This window comes from Lolium rigidum, chromosome 6, assembly GCF_022539505.1.
Source record: "Lolium rigidum isolate FL_2022 chromosome 6, APGP_CSIRO_Lrig_0.1, whole genome shotgun sequence".
In the NCBI taxonomy this organism is placed as follows: Eukaryota; Viridiplantae; Streptophyta; class Magnoliopsida; order Poales; family Poaceae; genus Lolium; species Lolium rigidum.
Window position 1 is genome coordinate 180,301,886 of NC_061513.1, and position 22,359 is coordinate 180,324,244.

Here is a 22,359-nt window from a genome sequence, read left to right on the forward strand (position 1 = left end):
AAGTAATCGATCTTTGCATCTCTTTGACCGTTCGCTGTACGTAGCAATCTGACAGCCTGGGAGTACGATTTAATACGAGGAGGACGGCGTGCACGGAAGCTCAATTTACTAGACCAATTATAAATCGTGCTAGGAAGCATTGGCGCGGCGTGTGCCGTTATCATAACATTCCTATGGTATTATGTATAACATGTAGCATGGTTATAAAAGCCACTTAGGAACCCTTCGATCTGAATCATTTTTGGCTAACTTTTTATATTATATTATAAGGAAATAAACAAGTCAAACAGTAGTACTACAATTCCAAATTATGTTTCTGTGAAATAATACAAAAACACTGTGCTCACTTTATATATAACAAAATAAACACCTACATTAGACTGCTCACAATGCATAGTATCATATAAAAGATCATGTGTATGATACTACTACATGTTACTACATCCACAATGCATGGTATCATGTATTAGTATCATAATCTTCTTATATTAATTGATTTGTAGAATCTCAATGCAGATCTATGTACAAGATGTATTTGACATTAATTTTTTTAGTACTACATGCTATGATACGGTATCCACCTATGATACTACAATTCTCTCTCGCATCTTTAATTGCACTGTTACATCAGCTTTTTGCATGCATGAGATACATGATACTACCTATGATACTCCCATTGTGGGTAATCTTACTATTCCATTAAACTATCTCATGACTTCTTAAATATAGTGTTGTCATCGCTGCCAGTACACCAAAAAGATCTGAATAGGCAGCTCTCAAACATGTACATCATCGTCACAACCAATCGTAGCCACCATCTCATCAAGCCAAAAATTCATTCATTCATTCCATCCATCCATTTATTTGCTCAGCCTACTATACTTGTTGGACAAAATGAATCTCTTTCAACATCTTTTATTGGAATGAAAGAATCTGAAAAGGAGGTGCAGATTGAAAATAAAATGGATGTGTTGTCCAAACAATTTGTTCCCCGGGTGAGTAACGTCGCACATAAATGAGATGGATACCTTCTCTTCCAGAAAAGCTATAAGGCAGAAACAATTTACTTTATTCAGCAACATAATCAACTGAAACCAAATGCTAAATCTGCAAAAACCTATCAACACTAATTAAAGATAAAAGACGCACGAACGTCCTACAATGCAAAAAAACATGACTTCTATATTCTCCAAAACTGAAACGTAATCATTAGAACACACACCTGCAGTGACTCACTCATGTAGGAAGTAGTAGGCACCTTGGCAAATATAAGATCGTCGAAAAGATGATGTTAGCTCTGGTGGGAAGACCGTCACATGGAATAGATGGATGCCTTTTTTTCAGCAAAAACTGAACATCATGAGAGGGCTATTCTATCCAGCGTGATATTAGTTTCGACTGTACGAATTACACAGATACTTTATTAAAAGGGGATAAAAGAAGCACATGGAATTACATGAGAATAGGATATCAATACTTATCTGGAATTGGCAGGCACGTAGCCTGTCACAAGCATGTCCCACCTTGGAACAGACAGTAATGCATACTTGGATATGATATCAATGATGAGAATAACAATTTTTTAAACAACACATACATCAAAGGAATTTAATTTGGAACGATATTAATATGAGCTCCTTTTCAGCTTTCGTCCTTCATCAAAAGTAATAACTGAGTTAGGAAGTAAAAAAAATACGATTAGCGGTGTACCAAATATTCACAAAATAGCTAAAAATGTATATTGACCTTAACCTCAACGAAAAGATGTCCCAAAACCTTGTGCAGTTCGGGCTCTAATTCCGCCTCACCAGTCTCCTCCTAGATGCATAGGAAAGCTACAACCAATAAATAAAATTCTGTGTAATAGTTTGCAGCGACGACTTCATATGAATATATTATGTTCATAAGAACCTTGATCTCTAACCTAACCAACCTTCTTGTTCTCGGAATCTGAGGCTAAACTAATTTTGGGCTACCCAATTTAGTTCATTTATATTTCCCTAAGGAACATGGACTCGGCATGTACAGGGTGTCAAACAAAAGCTGAATTGACATCAAGATCTATTATAGCTAGATTTTTTTTGACAGTAGATAATATCCCTGTACATGGCATAGTTGTTGTACCGTTATAAGGACATGGTTCTCTCCAGTTCAGTTACACAGGCTTTAATGTACCTGTTTTTCAAAATGAGCATTGTTCTGCCATGAATGAGCAAAAATAATCAAGGAAAAATAGCAGCAATCATTTGATTCATTGTTAGAACATTAGTAGATGAGCGTGAGTTACCTGAAATTTAGGCCAACAGACCACATCTTCCACAGTTTGAGGTTGCATGCATTCCGTCATACGATTTATCATCACAAGATCCATCTGTAGATAATCAACACGGAGTATGAGATAACAAATAGGGAAAAAAATAAAAAAAGGGGGAATCTCTTATGGTGAAGATGGCTGCAAGGCTTCCAACATTGGAATCAGGTACAGTGAGAAGTTAAAATCATCATAGCAACTCCAAAATTATTAAGAACCAATCTACAGTATGGATAGTCATAAATAGCCAAGCTGCAAGCAATTATTTTAATTGATCTATCTGCAAGAAATACTTAACATCGTCCTATAGAAACTCAACAAAGAGGACGGCACGAGACCATGAGAGGACGACCAAGACCGTTGCTGGACGCGGCAGATTGGGAAGGCTATAAAGCGTCGAGGAGAAAATGGAATTAGGTGCAGAACTGGAATGACAATGGTGATTCGGAAAGACACAGGCCGAAGCCAATGGCTGTTGTGTGGATAGTGGTATGGAGGGGAAGGCGTTCCTTCCTAGTTCCTAATATAGTAACATGGAAGAGGAGAAAAGAAACTAATCCTTACACCAACTACTGCCGTCTAAATAGAAAAAAAAATCATTTTTCTGACAAGACATTTAGTAATTGTATTAAGTTTCATGGAAGGAACAACTGAACTACTGAACTGGATACTAATTGTATTCCATTGGGCAACTGAAAAATTTATTTAGAATCAAGCATAAAATGTTGTTTTGATCGTGAGTCCTCATTGCCCTATATAAGCAAATCGAACAGAATGCGAATCTTACATCTGCTGCCATAACCTCCACAAAGGTGCCTATGGATTCACAATCAGAGTATAAACCTGAAAAAAATCACAATTCAAATGATTTTATTGTCCTAATCATCTATTATGCCACAAGAGACATCTCCTGGCAGCTGCATATCGCACTGCAAAATAAAAGAGAGCTTGACGCTCCTATAGGATAGATTTGTGAATGGTTTCTTATCCTATTTCTCATATACTCCGATAGACTCCAAATCATCTAGAGAAGCAGGAACATGATGATGTATGTTTATTAGAACAGGTTGAGTGATACATGCATAAACCAAGTATTGTTTTGTTAAAAGAAAATATAGCAGGTACTCCATTATACAACAAAAATCACAATAGACTGAACTTCAACAATGATGTCGTTAAAGCATTGGAAATTAGCTCTCGTCTGTAAAAAAATGACTGAACAGAAAATCCTGCACAAAAGGGCACCATGTTCAAACAAAAACTAACTGCAAGTGTACAAAATTTTAGCCTCTAGGAACGTAACAGATAATGCATGTGGAGTTGTGGACTACAGAAACAACAAATTTCAATTCACCTGGTTATTCTGCCTTTTAATTACGTACAAATATGTACTCATATTCAGATTCATCCATATCAACTAAACTAACCAACAATGATAGAAAAACCAAATAACATAAATCCCCCATTGTGCATCAGCACCACACCAGGGTATCTGCACCGCACCATACAGCAAGACGAAAGTCACCAAATCAAAATTAACACAAAATCTCGAACCAGTCGTACTCGCATTATATTACCAATGTGCTCTGAATCCCACAAAAAAAACTTGAAACAAATAGTTTTATTTCTTATGATCATAAAATCGAACAGGTAGAAGGCATTAGCTCACACACAAGTAGATACAGAAAGATAGAGGATCTGTACGGGCATACTCACCAGGGGAGAGGACGGAGCAACATCTGGCACGAGGAGCAATAGTAGAGAGAGGGGCTGCAGCAGCGACAATCATAGATAACAGGTAGCAACAGGCACAAGGATACAAAGAAAAAATCAGTTATGCACGCGTACAGGAAGAGAAGCAGCAGCGGGACGCGTGTGTAAAGGGGCAACTGCAGAAGAACCTTGACGGCCAACACTCTGCCCGCTCGAGGAGCAGCTGTATGACCAGTGCGTGCTCCTCACAGGACACAGGGGGATATGCATCCCCGTGCGACCGTCTAACTCGCGCAAGTTGGGGTCAGCGCTGGTGTCGAAGAGCTCGTGTATCCCCTTCCCGTTGCCCTCATATACATCATCTGGAAATTCGCGATGCTGGCAGCTTCTTCCGATCCCTCCGTGCTCCGCCTCCGCTGCTGTGGTCAGACGCCATAGAAGACTGCTTTCCCAGCGTAAATCGAGGGGTGGGCGGCGCTGAGGCCGCGGCCGCGGCCGCCACCGCCTCTTCCGTCGATGTGCTCGGCTAGGATTCAATAGGAATTGCGTTCTGACTGTGGGAGAAAGAAATCGAGGGGCGTTGAGAGCCTTCTGGATTATTCGGTCAAAACGGTGCAAGGGTAAGACAAAGATCAGACCAAGCCACAGTACATGGGGCCTACCCGCTAGATATTTCTAGAACACTAAGGGCTCGTTCGTTTAATCCCCCAGGAGCAGGGATTGGCGTGGATTAAGGCCGATCTTGGTTTTCCAGCCCGGCGAGTAAATATTTCCAGCCCAGCAAACTTTAGGTGTTCGTTTACTCCTAGGCAGAATTTTAGCCCGGCAAATCCCGTGCATCTTACACTAACTTGGTCTGGAAAAAAATTATCTCCACCAGACGCGTGGAAAAATTTCCACGATGCAAAGCGAAGGAGCGAGCATGGCTGAATCAAACTTGTATCCTGGCTTAAGCGAACGACTAAAATATACATGGGAATGTGGAGGAGGGATTGACAAGGGTCCGTGGGGCTTGGGTGGAAGGACTGGATCAACCCAATCCAAGGCTGGATTAGATCCAAAGCTGGATTCAATCCCATCAAAACGAACGAGGCCTAAGGCCTTGTTCGTTTACTCCCTAACAGGCAGGGATCGGCCTGGATTGGTCTGGATTCCCGACTGTCCAGCCCGGCGGGGTAAATTTTCCAGCCCAGCAAATCTAAGCTCTTCGTTTATCCCCGGACGGTATTATAGCCCAGCCCATCCCGTCAATTTTTCACCTGTCCGGGCTTGGAAAAATTATCTCCCCACACGATGCGTGGAATTTTTTCCACGAGATCGAGACAAGCGGATGCCGCTTCGTTTGTGCTGTTTCCATGCGGGGATTTAGTGCGGAGTCTGGAATAATCGAACAAAATAAGTAATGCATGGATTAGGATAATTGATCCCCAAAGGGATTGGGTGAAGCACAGGGATCAACCAAATCCCCGTCAGGCTCAGATCCAAGTTTGGATTCGTTCCATTACAACCGAACGAGCCCTAACGGGGAGCAAAAAAAAAAACTAAAGGAATCACACCTACCACTGGTAACCGGTAGCACTTCTTGTTAAAAGGAAAGGAAGGCAGTCGGAAGATCTGGTCCCATGTTGCCTCCTGCCTCAATGTGAGCATTCTTGCTCCGGAGGCGTGGCATTTGGAGCAGCAAGACGTCAAATCCTGGCACAAGAAGATAGTTGGCGACCAACCGAAAGACACTAGAAAGATCACTTTCCCGCTAGTCAACTTGATTTTACGGGAGATTTGGAAGGAGCGAAATCGCCGTATTTTCAACAAACAAGAAGCTGCCGGTACACGCGTTCATTTCGAGAATTATGGAGGAAATAGATATTTGGAGGTTGGCAGGAGCCCCCGTTCCTTTGGTAGTGCGGGCTAGTGGAACCCCCTTCGACCACGATCGATTGCCTAGCCTTTCCCTTTTACAGAGGTGCCAGCTTTTGGCCCTCTTTTGCTGTATCTTAACGCTCCTTCTAATGCAATGAACACAGCAGCTCTCCTGCTGTTATTCAAAAAAAAAAAAAAGGAAAGGAAGTAATCTAAGGTAACACCAAGCAGGAAAATAGGATACGTATCAAGAAACTATTGAAGAGAAGAAATTAGCTCTTCTACAGTGTCTAAATGGTTTAGGAAATGCTAAACTGTTCAGCAATTATCATAATTTCTCGAGGAAACAGTACGGAAAAGACCAAAAAAAGTCAACTCTGTTTAGGTAAGGCTCCGGCGACGTGGGAGATTTTGCCCTACCGCTTCCGCCGCCACCTTACGAGAGTCCAGCGGATCGCGGAGGGCGCTACGACATACCAGGCGTGTCACGCGACACGCGGAGAAGGAAGGAGTGTGGGGAGTCCATCCCCAACACGAAGTAGGAGAGGCGGCGGAGGGGCCTTTTAATCCCCAAACCAAAGGAGACTTGGATCGCAAAATTTCCACGACACCAAATCGATCGGAGGCTGTCTTTCGTGTTCTCGACCACGCAAAGCCGGCGGCGATGGCACCGAAGGGGCGGAAGAAGGTGTTGGAGATATGCCCAAGAGGCAATAATAAAGTGGTTATTATATATTTTTATTTATGTTTATGATAAATATTTGCATACCATGCTATAATTGTATTAACCGAAACATTGATACATGTGTGTTATGTAAACAACAAGGAGTCCCTAGTAAGCCGCTTGTATAACTAGCTTGTTGATTAATAGATGATCATAGTTTCGTGATCTTGAACATTGGATGTTATTAATAACAAGGTTATGCCATTGATGAATGATGTAATGGACATACACCCAAATAAGCGTAGCATATGATCACGTCATTAAGTTATATTTGCTATAAAGCTTCCGATACATAGTTACATAATCCTTAGACCATGAGATCATGTAAATCACTTATACCGGAAGGGTACTTTGATTACATCAAACGCCACTGCGTAAATATGTGGTTAAAAAGGTGGGATTAAGTATTCGGAAAGTATGAGTTGAGGCATATGGATCAAGAGTGGGATATTATCCATCCCGATGACGGATAGATATACTCTGGGCCTTCTCGGTGGAATGTCGTCTGATTAGCTTGCAAGCATATGAATGGTTCATAAGAGATGACATACCACAGTACGAGTAAAGAGTACTTGTCGGAGACGAGGTTGAACGAGGTACAGAGATACCGATGATCAAACCCCGGACAAGTAAAATATCGCGTGACAAAGGGAATCGGTATCGTATGTCAATGGTTCAATCGATCACTAAGTCATCGTTGAATATGTGGGAGCCATTATGGATCTCCAGATCCCGCTATTGGTTATTGGTCGGAGAGAAGTCTCAACCATGTCTGCATAGTTCACGAACCATAGGGTGACACACTTAAGGTTTGATGTCGTTTAAGTAGATATGGAATATGCAATGGAGTTCGAAGTTTTGTTCGGAGTCTCTGATGGGATCCAGGACATCACGAGGAGGTCCGGAATGGTCCGGAGAATAAGATTCATATATAGGAAGTCATTTTCTAAGTTTGAAAATGATCCGGTGCATTTATGGAAGGTTCTAGAAAAGTCCGGAAGAAATCACCATGGAAGGTGGAGTCCTGGAGGGACTCCACCTAGCTTGGCCGGCCAGCCTAAGGGAGGAGGAGTCCCAGGTGGACTCCAAAATAGGGGGCCGGCCACCCTACCAAGGAAAGGGAGGAGTCCCACCCCAAGTAGAATTCGTCCATATGGCAGTTTTGAGTTGGGGTCTTATTCGAAGACTTTGAGGCAAACTCTTGGGGGGTCCACCTATATAATGAGGGACAAGGGGAGGGGGCCGGCCACACCAAGCCACCTTGGCCGCACCCCTTAGAGGCCGGCGCCCCCCTCTCCCCAAACCCTAGCCGCCCTCCTCCTCCACCTCTCCCGCATACGCTTTGGCGAAGCCCTGCCGGAGATCTCCACCACCACCGCCACCACGCCGTCGTGCTGCCGGGATTCCGAGGAGGATCTACTACTTCCGCTGCCCACTGGAATGGGGAGAAGGACATCTTCATCAACACCGAACGTGTGACCGAGTACGAAGGTGCTGCCCGACTGTGGCACCGTCAAGATCTTCTACGCGCTTTTGAAAGCGGCAAGTGATCATCTTGTGCAACAACGAGATCTAATCTCGTAGGCTTTGGAAATTTTCAAGGGTTAATCTCGTGATCTCCTCATTGCTACCATCTTCTAGATTGCATCTTCGCTTGGTTTTCGTTCTTGCGGTAGGAAATTTTTTGCTTTCTATGCTACGAATCCCATCAGTGGTATCAGAGCCAGGTCTATGCATAGATTGGTTGCACGAGTAGAACACAATTGTTTTGTGGGCGTTGATGCTTTGTTGTCTTTAGTTCGTGTACTTTGCATCTTGCGGCATGGTGGGATGAAACGGCTCGGGCTAACTTTACATGACCGCGTTCATGAGATTTGCTCCACGCTCGACATGCAACTTGTATTGCATAAGTGGCTTTGCGGGTGTCTGTCTCTCCCACCATAGTGAAGATTCAATTTACTCTTTCTATTGACAACACTAGTATCACCGTTGTGGTTCATGTTCGTACGTAGATTGGATCTTACTCGAAAACCCTAAACCACGTAAAATATGCAAACCAAATTAGAACCGTCTAACTTGTTTTTGCAGGGTTTGGTGATGTGATATGGCCATGATGTGATGATGAATATGTATGAGATGATCATTATTGTATTGTGGCAACCGACATGAGCCTTATGGTTGTCTTTAAATTTCATGTTGAGTATTATTTCAAAGTAGTTGTAATAGTTGCTACATGGGAGAACAATCATGAAGACGGCGCCATTGACCTTGACGCTACGCCGACGATGATGGAGATCATGACCGTTGATGATGGAGATCATGTCCGTGCTTTGGAGATGAAGATCAAAGGCGCAAAGACAAAGGGGCCATATCATATCACATATGAATTGCATGTGATGTTAATCCTTTTATGCATCTTATATTGCTTAGATCGCGACGGTAGCATTATAAGATGATCCCTCTCACTAAATATCAAGATAATAAAGTGTTCATCATTAGTATGCACCGTTGCTAAGACTTGTCATTTCGAAGCATCACGTGATGATCGGGTGTGATAGATTCTACATGTGCATACAACGGGTGCAAGCCAGCTTTGCACACGCGGATACTAAGGTTGCCTTGACGAGCCTAGCATGTACAGACATGGTCTCGGAACACGGGATACCGAAAGGTAGAGCATGAGTCATATGATTGATATGATGAACACTTTGAGTGTTCGCCTTTGAAGTTACATCTTGTCTCGTGATGATCAGACTTGGTGTAGTGGATTTGGTTCGTGTGATCACTAAGACAATGCGAGGGATATTGTTTTGAGTGGGAGTTCACCTAGTTTAATTTTGTAGAATTAAAATTTGAACTCAATTTGTCATAAACTTAGTCTAAACTCTTTGCAAATATATGTTGTAGATCATGGCGTCCCCATCAATCAATTTTAACCAGTTCCTAGAGAAAGAAAAGCTTAAAAGCAATGGTAGCAACTTCACCGACTGGTTCTGTCATGTGAGGATCTTCCTCAATGGCGGAAATCTTCAATATGTGCTTGATGCACCGCTAGGTCCCCCACCACCACTTGCAGTATCCGAGGAAGAAAAGAATGTTTACGAGACTCGGGTGATTCGGTACTCTCAAGTTCAGTGTGCCATCCTATGCAGCCTAGAGGCGGAGCTCCAAAAGCGTTTTGAGCACCACGACCCTTATGAGCTGGTCAATGAGTTGAGAACGATATTTCAAACTCATGCGGCCGTGGAAAGCTATGAGGCTTCGAAACACTTCTTTGGCTGTATGATGGAAGAGGGCAGCTCCATTAGTGAGCACGTGCTCGCTATGTCCGGGCATGCGAAGAAGCTCAGTGACTTGGGGATAGTGATTCCTAACCAGCTGGGTATTCATCGTGTCCTCCAATCACTGCCACCAAGTTACAAGAACTTCGTGATGAACTACAACATGCAAAACATGAACAAGGAGTTACCTGAACTCTTGTCCATGCTAAAGTCTGCTGAGATTGAGATACAGAAAGAGCACCAAGTGTTGATGGTCAACAAGACCACCAGTTTCAAGAAACAAGGCAAACCTAAGAAGGGTAACTCCAAGAAGGGCGGCAAGAAAGCTGTCGCGCCTCCTGAGAAGCCTAAGGCTGGCCCTAAACCTGATACTGAGTGCTATTACTGCAATGGGAAGGGGCACTGGAAGCGTAATTGCCCCAAGTACTTGGCTGATCTGAAGAGCGGCCTTGTCAAGAAGAAGAAAGGTATATTTGATATACATGTTATAGATGTCTATCTTACTGGTTCTCGTACTAGTGCCTGGGTATTTGATACTGGTTCGGTCGCTCACATTTGTAACTCGAAACAGGAACTATGGAATAAACGAAGCCTGGCGAGGGACGAGGTGACGATGCGCGTTGGAAATGGATCCAAGGTCGATGTGATCGCTGTCGGCACGCTCCCTCTACATCTACCTTCGGGGTTAGTTTTAAACCTCAATAATTGTTATTGGTGCCTGCGTTGAGCATGAACATTATATCTGGATCTTGTTTAATGCAAGATGGTTATTCATTTAAGTCTGAGAATAATGGTTGTTCTATTTTGTGAATAATATCTTTTATGGTCATGCGCCTGAGATGAATGGTTTATTCTTGTTAAATCTCGATAGTAGTGATACACACGTTCATAACATTGATGCTAAGCGAATTAAATTGAATGATAATTCTACTTATATGTGGCACTGTCGTCTTGGTCATATTGGAGTGAAGCGCATGAAGAAACTCCATTCCGATGGACTTCTTGAGTCACTTGACTTTGAGTCACTTGATAGATGCGAAGCATGTCTACTGGGAAAAATGACTAATACTCCATTCTCTGGTATAATGGAGCGAGCTACAGACTTATTGGAAATCATACATACCGATGTGTGCGGATCAATGAGTGTAGCCTCGCGCGGTGGTTATCGTTATGTTCTAACCTCACAGATGATCTGAGTAGATATGGGTATATCTATTTCATGAAACATAAGTCCGAAACTTTCGAGAAGTTTAAGGAATTCCAAAGTGAAGTAGAAAATCAACGTAACAACAAGATTAAGTTTCTGCGTTCTGATCGTGGAGGCGAATATCTGAGTTATGAGTTTGGCATGCATTTAAAGAAATGCAGAATACTTTCACAGTTGACACCGCCGGGAACACCACAGCGCAATGGTGTGTCCGAACGTCGTAATCCAACTCTCTTAGATATGGTTCGTTCTATGATGTCTCTTACTGATTTGCCGTTATCGTTTTGGGGTTATGCATTAGAGACAACTGCATTCACTTTAAATAGGGAACCATCTAAATCCGTTGAAACGACACCGTATGAATTATGGTTTAAGAAGAAACCTAAGCTGCCGTTCCTTAAAGTTTGGGGTTGCGAAGCTTATGTAAAAAAGTTACAACCTGACAAGCTAGAACCCAAAGCGGAGAAATGCGTCTTCATAGGATACCCTAAAGAAACTATTGGGTATACTTTCTATCACAGATCCGAAGGCAAAATCTTTGTTGCTAAGAATGGAACCTTTCTTGAGAAGGAGTTTCTCACTAAAGAAGTGACTGGAAGGAAAGTAGAACTCGACGAGGTTGTTGAACCTTCTCTCGTAGATCAGAGTAGCGCAGTGCCGGAAGATGTTCCTGTACAACCTACACCGATAACAGAGGGAGCAAATGATAATGATCATGAAACTTCGAACGAGGTAACAACTGAACCTCGCAGATCGACAAGGGAGCGTACCACTCCTGATTGGTATGATCCTTGTCTAAATGTCATGATTGTGGACAACAATGATGAAGACCCTGCGACGTATGAAGAAGCGATGATGAGCCCAGATTCCAACAAATGGCAAGAAGCCATGAAATCCGAAATGGGATCCATGTATGATAACAAAGTGTGGACTTTGGTAGACTTACCTGATAGCCGCAAGGCTGTCGAGAATAAATGGATCTTCAAGAGAAAAATAGATGTTGATGGTAATGTTACTGTCTATAAAGCTCGACTTGTCGCAAAGGGTTTCCGACAAATTCAAGGAGTTGACTACGAGGAGACCTTCTCACCTGTAGCGAAGCTAAAGTCTGTGAGGATTTTTTTAGCAATAGCTGCATTTTTCGATTATGATATTTGGCAGACGGATGTCGAAACGGTGTTCCTTAATGGTGACATTGAGGAAGAGTTGTATATGGTACAACCCAAAGGTTTTTTCGATCCTAAAAATGCTGACAAGGTATGCAAACTTCAGCGTTCCATTTATGGACTGAAGCAAGCATCCAGGAGTTGGAACCGACGCTTTGATAAGGTGATCAAAGACTTCGGGTTTATACGAGTGTCATGGAGAGGCTCGTATTTACAAGAAAGTGAGTGGGAGCTCTGTAGCATTCCTGATATTATATGTAGATGACATATTATTGATTGGAAATGATATAGAACTATTAAGCAGTGTAAAAGTTTATTTGAATAAGTGTTTTTCAATGAAAGACCTTGGTGAAGCAGCGTACATTTTAGGCATCAAGATTTATAGAGATAGATCAAGACGCCTAATAGGGCTTTCACAGAGTACATACTTGGACAAGATTCTAAAGAAGTTTAGAATGGATGAAAGCAAGAAAGGGTTCTTGCCTATGTTGCCAGGTAAGGTCTTGAGTAAGACTCAAGGTCCGGCTACGGCAGAAGAAAGAGAGAGGATGAACAAGATCCCCTATGCCTCGGCGATAGGCTCTATCATGTATGCCATCCTGTGTACTAGACCGGATATCGCACATGCTTGTTAGTTTGACCAGCGAGATATCAAAGTGATCCAGGAATGGAACACTGGACAGCGGTCAAGAATATCCTGAAGTACTTGAAAAGGACTAAGGATATGTTTCTTTGTTATGGCGGTGACCAAGAGCTCGGTGTAACCAGTTACACCGATGCAAGTTGGAACACTGATCCTGATGTGCTGCAGTAAGCTGGTGCAGCTCCAAGCAGTGCACGGTGGCGAAGTCTTCAACAGAATCAAAATACATAGTGATATGGGGTGGACCGATCTTCTCAGTAAGCGACGGTGGTGATGAACACAATGGTGTATGCAGCGGAGGGAATCAATGATATGGTGGAGGTAACTTGTATGACGCCGACGAAGTCTCTCGATTGATTCCTGTAGCCAATGCAACAGATCTCAACCCTGTAAGATATTCGCAACTCCACACACTTGCGCACGTAGCCGCCGACCACGAAGCGGTAGATTGCAATCTTCTAATCCCCAATAGAACAGTAGATCACACACAAACTTTCAGTAGCATAAAACTCCAGATCGATGCGAATTGGAGAGTAGTATTCAATAGTTCTGCATAGCAAACAACTAAGAACTAGGGTTTATCTTAAACGTGGTCTAAAGCAGCTAGGGGACGTCCTATGGACTTATATAGGCGTCCAGGACGACTTCTGGTCAAAAAACTACGAGAATAACCAACCCAGAATAGATCTGGTCGAGACAGACTCAGACACGACCGGTCTGGGGGCCGGTCGACCGGGACTGGGACCGGGCTGGCCGGTTCAAATCGGGCCAGGGACCGGGGTACAACCGGGCTTCGAAATTGTGGCGTAGTAACCCGCCCGGTTGCAGTCAGCGTGGCGCCCGGTTGGCGCCGGGGTGGATCCAGCCTGGGGCCCGGTTACGGGTGCTTCTATTCTTGTAGACAGTGTTGGGTCTCCAAGAGCAGAGGTTTGTAGAACAGCAGCAAGTTTCCCTTAAGTGGATCACCCAAGGTTTATCGAACTCAGGGAGGAAGAGGTCAAAGATATCCCTCTCAAGCAACCACCGCAATCACGATACAAGAAGTCTCTTGTGTCCCCAACACACCTAATACACTTGTCAGATGTATAGGTGCACTAGTTCGGCGAAGAGATAGTAAAATACAAGTAGTATGAATGAATATGATCAGTAGTAACGGCGCCAGAAAAGTGCTTGTCGGCGTGCGATTGATGGTAGTAATATTGTAGGAAGTAAAGATGCAGTAAAACAGTAAACAAGCGATGATTGCAGTATTTGGAAACAAGGCCTAGGGATCATACTTTCACTAGTGGACACTCTCAACATTGATCACATAATAAATAAGTTCTCTTCCTTTGTGCTACATATACTTAGGGATGGCAATGGGTACCCATGACCCGCGTACCCACCGGGTAAAAACCCAATAGAAGTACGGGTATGGGATAAAATATTACCCATGGGTTTGTAAATGGGAAAATATCATACCCATCGGGTATGGCGGGTACGGGTATGGGATCGTAGAACCCATACCCACGTACCCATGTACCCATCTAAATTTCACAATTAGGTCGTTGTAATATTCTAAAGTACTTAATTTTCCTCCTAATCACGTTTTCACATGGCTAGGTTGAACCTCACGCTTTCCGGTCTCACAATTGCTGGTAGGTTAGTGAGGATTACTACCCTATTTAGGAACGCTTCACCCCATGTCATGTTTTTTATCAATTTGATGTGTTATAAGCGCGGGTATTTTTACCCGCGGGTACCCATTTACCCTGTCGGGTCACGGGTATGGGAAAAACTTGTACCCATTAACGGGTATGGGTACGGGTGATGGGTAAGATTGAAGGTGATGGGTACGGGTATGGGATGGCTCTACCCGTACCCATACCCTGCGGGTGCCATCCCTACATATACTCTTGTTTGATAATGAACACCATTCGTTGTGTAGGGCTACAAGAGCACCTCAATGCCGGAGTTAACAAGCTCCACAACATTCGACATTCATATTTAAGTAACCTTTAGAGCATAATAGATCTTTACAATTTAAACCGAGTACTAACATAGCATGCACACTGTCACCATCACACTACGAAGGGGGAATAAATCACATCCATACTATCATAGTAATAATTAACTCCATAACCTACAAGAGATTATGATCATAACCTACACCAAGTACTACACGATGCACACACTGTCACCATTACACCGTGAAGGAGGAATAGACTACTTTAATAACATCACAAGAGTAGCACATAGACTAATAGTGATACAAAACTCATATGAATCTCAATCATGTAAGGCAGCTCATGAGATCATTGTATTGAAGTACATATGAGAGAGATTAACCACATAGCTACCGGTACAGCCCTTAGCCTCGATGGAGAACTACTCCCTCCTCATGGGAGACAACAGCGTTGATGAAGATGGCGGTGGTGTCGATGGAGGAGCCTTCGGGGGCACTTCCCCGTCCCGGCGACGTGCCGGAACAGAGACTCCTGTCCCCCAGATCTTGGCTTCGCGATGGCGGCGGCTCTGGAAGGTTTCTCGTACCGTGGCTTTTCCGTATCGAAGATTTAGGTCAGGGACCTATATATAGGCGAAGAGGCGGAGTCGGAAGGCTGACGAGGCGGTGACACAATAGGGGGGCGCGGCCCAGGCCCTGGCCGCGCCGCCCTAGCGTCTGGTGGCCCTGTGGCCCTCCTCTGCTGGCTCTCGGGTGTTCTGGAAGCTTCGTGGAAAAATAGGATGCTGGGCATTGATTTCGTCCGATTCCGAGAATATTTCCTTACTAGGATTTACGAAACCAAAACAGCAGAAAACAGCAAATGGCCCTTCGGCATCTCGTCAATAGGTTAGTTCCGGAAAACGCATAAATATGACATATAATGTGTATAGAACATGTGAGTATCATCAATAAAGTAGCATGGAACATAAGAAATTATAGATACGTTTGAGACGTATCACGTGGCGGCCGGTCTGACCGGGTGCTGGGCCGGCCTAGACTTCATCTTGTCCTCTCGCGCATGCCTCCCTCTCCTCCCTCGCGCGTCCATGAGTTATCTTCATGTCCAGCTCCTTGTCCAGCTCCACGTCCATCTTCACGTCCAGCTGCTCCTCTCCTCCTCGTGCGATGCTTGTCTCCTCTTCATACCTGATGATACATAAGTAATAGGACTTAGGTAGTATAAAGTTCTCATCAATCAAAGTATCGTTTCGGAACAAGTTCACCTGTTGTTTAAGTAGCTTCGCACGAGCTCGTGTCATTGGTCCAATCCTGACTTCATTGGACTTGAGCTTCACAGCAGGTTCATCTTCAGTTGGTAATGACGGAGGTAGTAGTGAGGTAGGGATGTCCTCATCATCTCCCCCCCTTCAAAAGGCGTCGACCTCGACGCTCGAAGGTCTTCTCCGTCATATGGTGTCAAATCAGCTACATTGAAAGAATTACTGACACCAGACTCATCCTCTGGAAGATCTATCGAGTATGCATTATCATTGATCTTGGCAAGCACTTTGTAAGGACCAGCACCACGAGGCTTCAACTTGGACTTCCGCAGCTTCGGGAACCTATCCTTGCGAAAATGTACCCAGACCATATCACCGGGCTTGAAAAACATCTCCTTGCGCTTCTTGTTCTTCCTTGCAGCATTGCTCTTGCCTTTCTTCTCGATCAACTCTTTAGTCTTCACATGAATTTTCTTCACAAAATCTGCCGTCTTGGATGCCTCCATATTGACTCTCTCATGTATGGGCAAAGGCAACAAGTCAAGTGGAGTAATGGGTTTGAAACCATACACCACCTCAAAAGGACATAACTCAGTGGTAGAATGTACCGCCCTATTGTAAGCAAACTCCACATGCGGCAAACACTCTTCCCACTCCTTCAGGTTCTTCTTGATCATGGATCTCAATAGTTGTGACAAGGTTCTATTCACCACTGCAGTTTTACCATTAGTTTGGGGATGACAAGTAGTGCTGAAAAGCAGTTTCGTCCCCAGCTTTCTCCAAAGCGTCTTCCAGAAGTAGCTCATGAACTTCACATCACGATCAGAAACAATAGTCTTCGGGACTCCATGTAGACGTACAATCTCCCTGAAAAACAGGTTCGCAATATGCGACGCATCGTCGCTCTTGTGGCAGGCAATAAAATGTGACATCTTGGAAAATCTATCCACTACCACAAATATAGAATCATGGCCTCTCTTAGTACGCGGCAAACCCAACACAAAATCCATACCAATAACTTCCCAAGGTGTAGTAGGTGCCGGTAAAGGAGTATACAAACCGTGAGGCTTCAGCTTGGACTTGGACTTGTTGCAAGTAATGCACCGCTTCACATATCTATCCACGTCCCGCCTCATCTTTGGCCAATAAAAGTGGTCAGCGAGCATGAGTAGCGTCTTCTCACGCCCAAAGTGACCCATCAAACCTCCAGCATGTGATTCCTGCAATAAGAGCAAACGCACAGACGATTCTGGAACACATAGTTTGTTAGTCCTAAACAAGAACCCATCATGTATGTGATATTTTTCCCATGCTTTACCAAGAGCACATAAGAGATATGGTTCAGTAAAATCATGATCAGTGGCATACAAATCACATAATATCTCTAAACCAGGAATTTTAACATCAAGTTGAGTTAATAGCATATTCTTCCTAGATAGAGCATCAACAACAATATTATCTTTTCCCTTCTTATGCTTAATAATGTATGGAAAAGACTCAATGAACTCAACCCACTTAGCTAGACGCTTATGCAAAGTAGACTGAGCTTTCAGATATTTTAAAGCTTCATGATCAGAATGTATGATAAATTCTTTTGGCCACAAATAATGTTGCCAAACCTCAAGAACTCTAACTAAAGCATACAATTCTTTATCATATATAGGATAGTTCAACTTAGCACCAGAAAGTTTCTCAGAAAAATATGCAATTGGGCGACCCTCTTGCATTAGCACACCACCAATTCCAATACCACTAGCATCACATTCAATCTCAAATTGCTTATTGAAATCAGGAAGTGCAAGTAACGGTGCAGAAGTTAACAATCTCTTAAGTTCATCAAAAGCATGATCTTGGGCTGCGCCCCACTCAAAAACAACACCCTTTTTAGTCAAATCATTCAAAGGTGCAACAATAGTACTAAAATTGGGCACAAATCTGCGATAAAACCCAGCTAGACCATGAAAACTTCTTACTTGACTCACATTCATGGGAGTAGGCCAATTTTGAATAGCTTCAATTTTAGACACATCTACTTTTACTCCATGCTTAGAGACAACATAACCAAGAAATATGACCTTATCTTTGCAAAATGTGCACTTATCAAGATTACCATAGAGTTTATTATCACGCAACACTTGCAAAATATGTCGAATATGTATAGTATGATCAGATTCATTGCGGCTGTAGATTAATATATCATCAAAGTACACAACCACAAATTTGCCAATAAATTCACGCAAAACATGGTTCATCAGTCTCATGAAAGTGCTAGGTGCATTAGTCAAACCAAAAGGCATTACTAACCACTCATATAAACCAAATTTTGTTTTAAAGGCAGTTTTCCATTCATCCCCTTCTTTCATCCTAATTTGATGATAACCACTACGCAAATCAATTTTAGAGAACACAGCAACACCACTCAATTCATCTAGCATATCCTCTAAACGGGGAATAGGATGACAATATCGAATAATAATGTTGTTTATAGCTCTACAATCTACGCACATACGCCATGTACCATCTTTCTTAGGAACTAAAATAACAGGAACAACACAAGGACTAAGGCTTATGCGGATATAACCTTTGTCGAGTAGCGCTTGTACTTGCTTCTGTATCTCCTTCGTCTCTTCGGGATTTGTTCTATAGGGCGCCCTATTGGGCAGCGAAGCTCCGGGAATCAAATCAATTTGATGCTCAATACCTCGCAATGGTGGTAGTCCTGCGGGTACCTCCTCCGGAAACACGTCGCCAAATTCCTGGAAAACATTAGAAACACCAAGAGGAAGAGGGGTCATGTCGTTAGAAACCAAAACCGTACCCCTGTACAAAAGCACAAGAGGCATGGCCGTAGGATCCTCACTAAATTCTCTCATGTCATCTTTGGTGGCTAATGAAACTAAGGAATGCACTCGCTCACTTTTCGTTATATCACTCACAACATTACAATTCTCTCGCCTATCTAAAGGTGCATCCTCGAAGTTTACTTCAATCTTCTGACGAGACTCATTGACAATTTGTTGTGGTGACATAGGCTGTAAGTTGATTTTCTTGCCCTTGAACTCCAAGTGATATGTATTGGCGCGTCCATTGTGTTGCACAGAACGGTCATATAGCCATGGCCGACCCAATAGTAGGTGACACACCGTCATAGGAACCACATCAAAGTCAATGGAATCCTTATACGGTCCAATCTCAAAATCAACACGCACCATGTGGCTCACCCTTCATCTCACCATTATTGCTCAACCACTGAATATAATATGGATGTGGGTGCGGTAGATACTTCAGTTTCAGCTTGGCACATAACTCTTTGCTTGCTAAATTGCGACAACTTCCGCCATCAATAATAACCTTGCAAGCTTTATCAGGACCAACAAGTGCCTTTGTTTGGAACAAATTGCAGCGTTGTGTAGATGCACTAGGCTGCACATTAAGAACACGCTGTGACACAACAATAGTTTGAGGTTTAGAAGGATAAGCATCAAAACCATCATCATCATAATCATTATCTTCTGGAGCATCCGGATCAACATCGTCTCCAGTTTCATACTCATTGTCCTCATTAATAATCATAACTTTGCGATTAGGACAATCCTTCTTGAAGTGACCCTTGCCACCACATGTATGACAAACCATATCACGGTTGCGTGCAGTAGACATGCTAGAACCACTTGTACTTGCAGTAGATTCGGACTTCTTTGCATTAGACACATTGGAGACCGGCTTGCTAGACGGAGTAGAGTAAGGACCGGAGCGCGTCGATGGCGCGGGCGCCGTAGGTGGGGGCGCACGAGGCGTGAAGCGCCCAGCTCCCGTAGCACGACCTCTTTGTTGTGCTTCTTCAGCCAACTGTGATTCAGCTTCTCTTGCATGATGTAGTAGCTCATTCATTGTAGTGTAGCTATGATGACACACAATGCCTTTGATATTAAACTTGAGCCCATTCAGGAAACGCTGTAGTGTCATCTCCAAAGACTCACGGACACGGGCACGCTGCATAAGCATCTCCATCTCCATGTAGTAAGCATCAACCGTCATAACACATTGCTTCAATTGGGTCAACTTATCAAACACGGAACGCAAGTAATTGGTACGAACAAAACAAGCTCTCATTGCCGCCTTCATAGTACGCCATGTGATAATAGGCAGCTCACCATCCTCTTCGCGAGCACGAACAAGTCCATCCCACCAACGCAATGCATAGCCATCAAATTCAGAGGAAGCAAGTTTGATCTTCTTATCTTCAGTATAGTCATGTAATCTCCATAATCTCTCAATTTTCAGCTCCCATGTAAGATATTCTTCAACATCAGTAGTATCTTCAAATATGGGAATTGAGAACTTGGGCTTACCCAAACCATCGTCTTGCGGCTGTGGAGGAACACGGCGGGCTCCAATTTCAGCAAAGCCGCGATTAACGCCACGTGGAAGGCCACGACCACGTCCAATGCCTTGAGCAGCAGCATCCGCATTGTCACCATTGACGCTGCCATCTTCATCAAGCGGTTGTTGTGGTTGTTGTACCATAGTACGTATCTCATTGACGGCTTGAGTCAAAGTATTCATAGATGCTTGAAGAGTCGTCATCAATGTTTGAACGGTGTTAATAGCCGTAGTAGCCTCATCGACCTTCAAGTTGACACCCTGAATTTCAGTATCAAATGTCTCCGTAGTAACACGAAGTTCACGTGTTAGATGATCACGAAGTTCCTCATATTCCATCCAAGTAACCGGCGAGGCTGGATCCTTCTTCTGCATCACATCAAACTCAGAAGTAGACATGATTAGTAGGTTAGTGCACTAAACAAAAATGTTTGGTGGTACTCTCACAACTCACTCAAAACTGATAAGAAAGGTAAATCTTACCGCTCCAAAGTGAATTAGTATTGCTTACCAACTTGGATTGACGGACTAGTGCACGGATGTAGCGAAGCGAATATCAAGGGTATAAGAACAATCACACGACTAAGCAGGATATATGTGGGGCTGTAGGTAGGCTACCTATTTGCACCAATAACAAGCTCTAGCGCTGACCGTAGACAACCAAAGATACTCACACAAGGCGATAAATGTGGCAATGCAACTATATGGATGAAAGGTTGCAATGCACTCGAGAGACGCTAGCAAAGCTCAACGAAACATGCACAAGATTGCTCAACTACAGGTGCAGTAAAGAAAACTTAGGTCGTCACTTGATTCAACTAGCACTTCACTTTTCTTTTTTTTGTATTTTTCTATGTGTAACGCAGCTATGTAGCTCTTTTTTGCTTCTTTTCTATTTTCTGTTTTTTTTAAGACCCAACTCCTTGATAACACGGCCAACAAGATATGCAAAGCACCAAAACCCTAATGAGCAGCCTGTCGAGCGGTAAAACTAGTCTCTTCTGGGGAAGTTCCTAGTCACTTATATCGATAGGTTGTGTCTATGGTTGGGAACAAGCACACTGTACGCTATGTGGACTCGGAGTAACAAAGACTGACACAATATGATAAACTAGATGATAGAGAAAACACAAACCCTAACAATTCTACTAGATGAAAGATAAAGATACGCAAAAACAACTACGAAAAGCAACTAAAACTCGAAATTAGTGCAATCTAAGGCTATGGCAAACCCTAACCCTAACTTTTTATGACTTTTTCTGTATAGGAAAACACTCACAACTCAACTATGGGGTGGATTGTGGATGGCTTACCGAGGAAACGCTGAAATCTGATACCAAGATGATATGGGGTGGCCCGATCTTCTCAGTAAGCGACGGTGGTGATGAACACAATGGTGTATGCAGCGGAGGGAATCGATGATATGGTGGAGGTAACTTGTATGACGCCGACGAAGTCTCTCGATTGATTCCTGTAGCCAATGCAACAGATCTCAACCCTGTAAGATATTCGCAACTCCACACACTTGCGCATGTAGCCGCCGACCACGAAGCGGTAGATTGCAATCTTCTAATCCCCAATGGAACAGTAGATCACACACAAACTTTCAGTAGCATAAAACTCCAGATCGATGCGAATTGGAGAGTAGTATTCAATAGTTTTGCATAGCAAACAACTAAGAACTAGGGTTTATCTTAAACGTGGTCTAAAGCAGCTAGGGGGCGTCCTATGGACTTATATAGGCGTCCAGGACGACTTCTGGTCGAAAAACTACGAGAATAACCGACCTAGAATAGATCTGGTCGAGACAGACTCGGACACGGCCGGTCTGGGGGCCGGTCGACCGGGACTGGGACCGGGATGG

At 43.4% G+C, this 22,359-nt stretch overlaps 1 protein-coding gene across 1 annotated transcript; it reads right to left on the bottom strand.

The window, feature by feature from the left end:
- Window positions 1–1,163: 1,163 nt before the first annotated feature.
- Window positions 1,164–20,593, bottom strand: LOC124663605. Its single transcript, XM_047201287.1, has 7 exons — window positions 20,465–20,593; window positions 4,213–4,615; window positions 4,028–4,081; window positions 3,099–3,154; window positions 2,288–2,371; window positions 1,747–1,818; window positions 1,164–1,671 (listed from the first exon to the last, which is right to left on the bottom strand). Exons 1-7 carry the CDS (start codon window positions 20,591–20,593, stop codon window positions 1,642–1,644), a joined length of 828 nt encoding a protein of 275 aa, XP_047057243.1. The 3' UTR covers window positions 1,164–1,641.
- Window positions 20,594–22,359: the final 1,766 nt, after the last annotated feature.

Coding starts and splice junctions, on each gene's coding strand:
- LOC124663605 (XM_047201287.1), bottom strand. CDS start 20,593: ATGGTGACAATGCGGATGCTGCTGCTCAAGGCATTGGACGTGGTCGTG. Junction 4,616..20,464: donor GCCGCAAGACGATGGTTTGG/GTAAGCCCAAGT, acceptor CGAATAATCCAG/AAGGCTCTCAACGCCCCTCG. Junction 1,672..1,746: donor ATCTTTTCGTTGAGGTTAAG/GTCAATATACAT, acceptor TTCCTAACTCAG/TTATTACTTTTGATGAAGGA.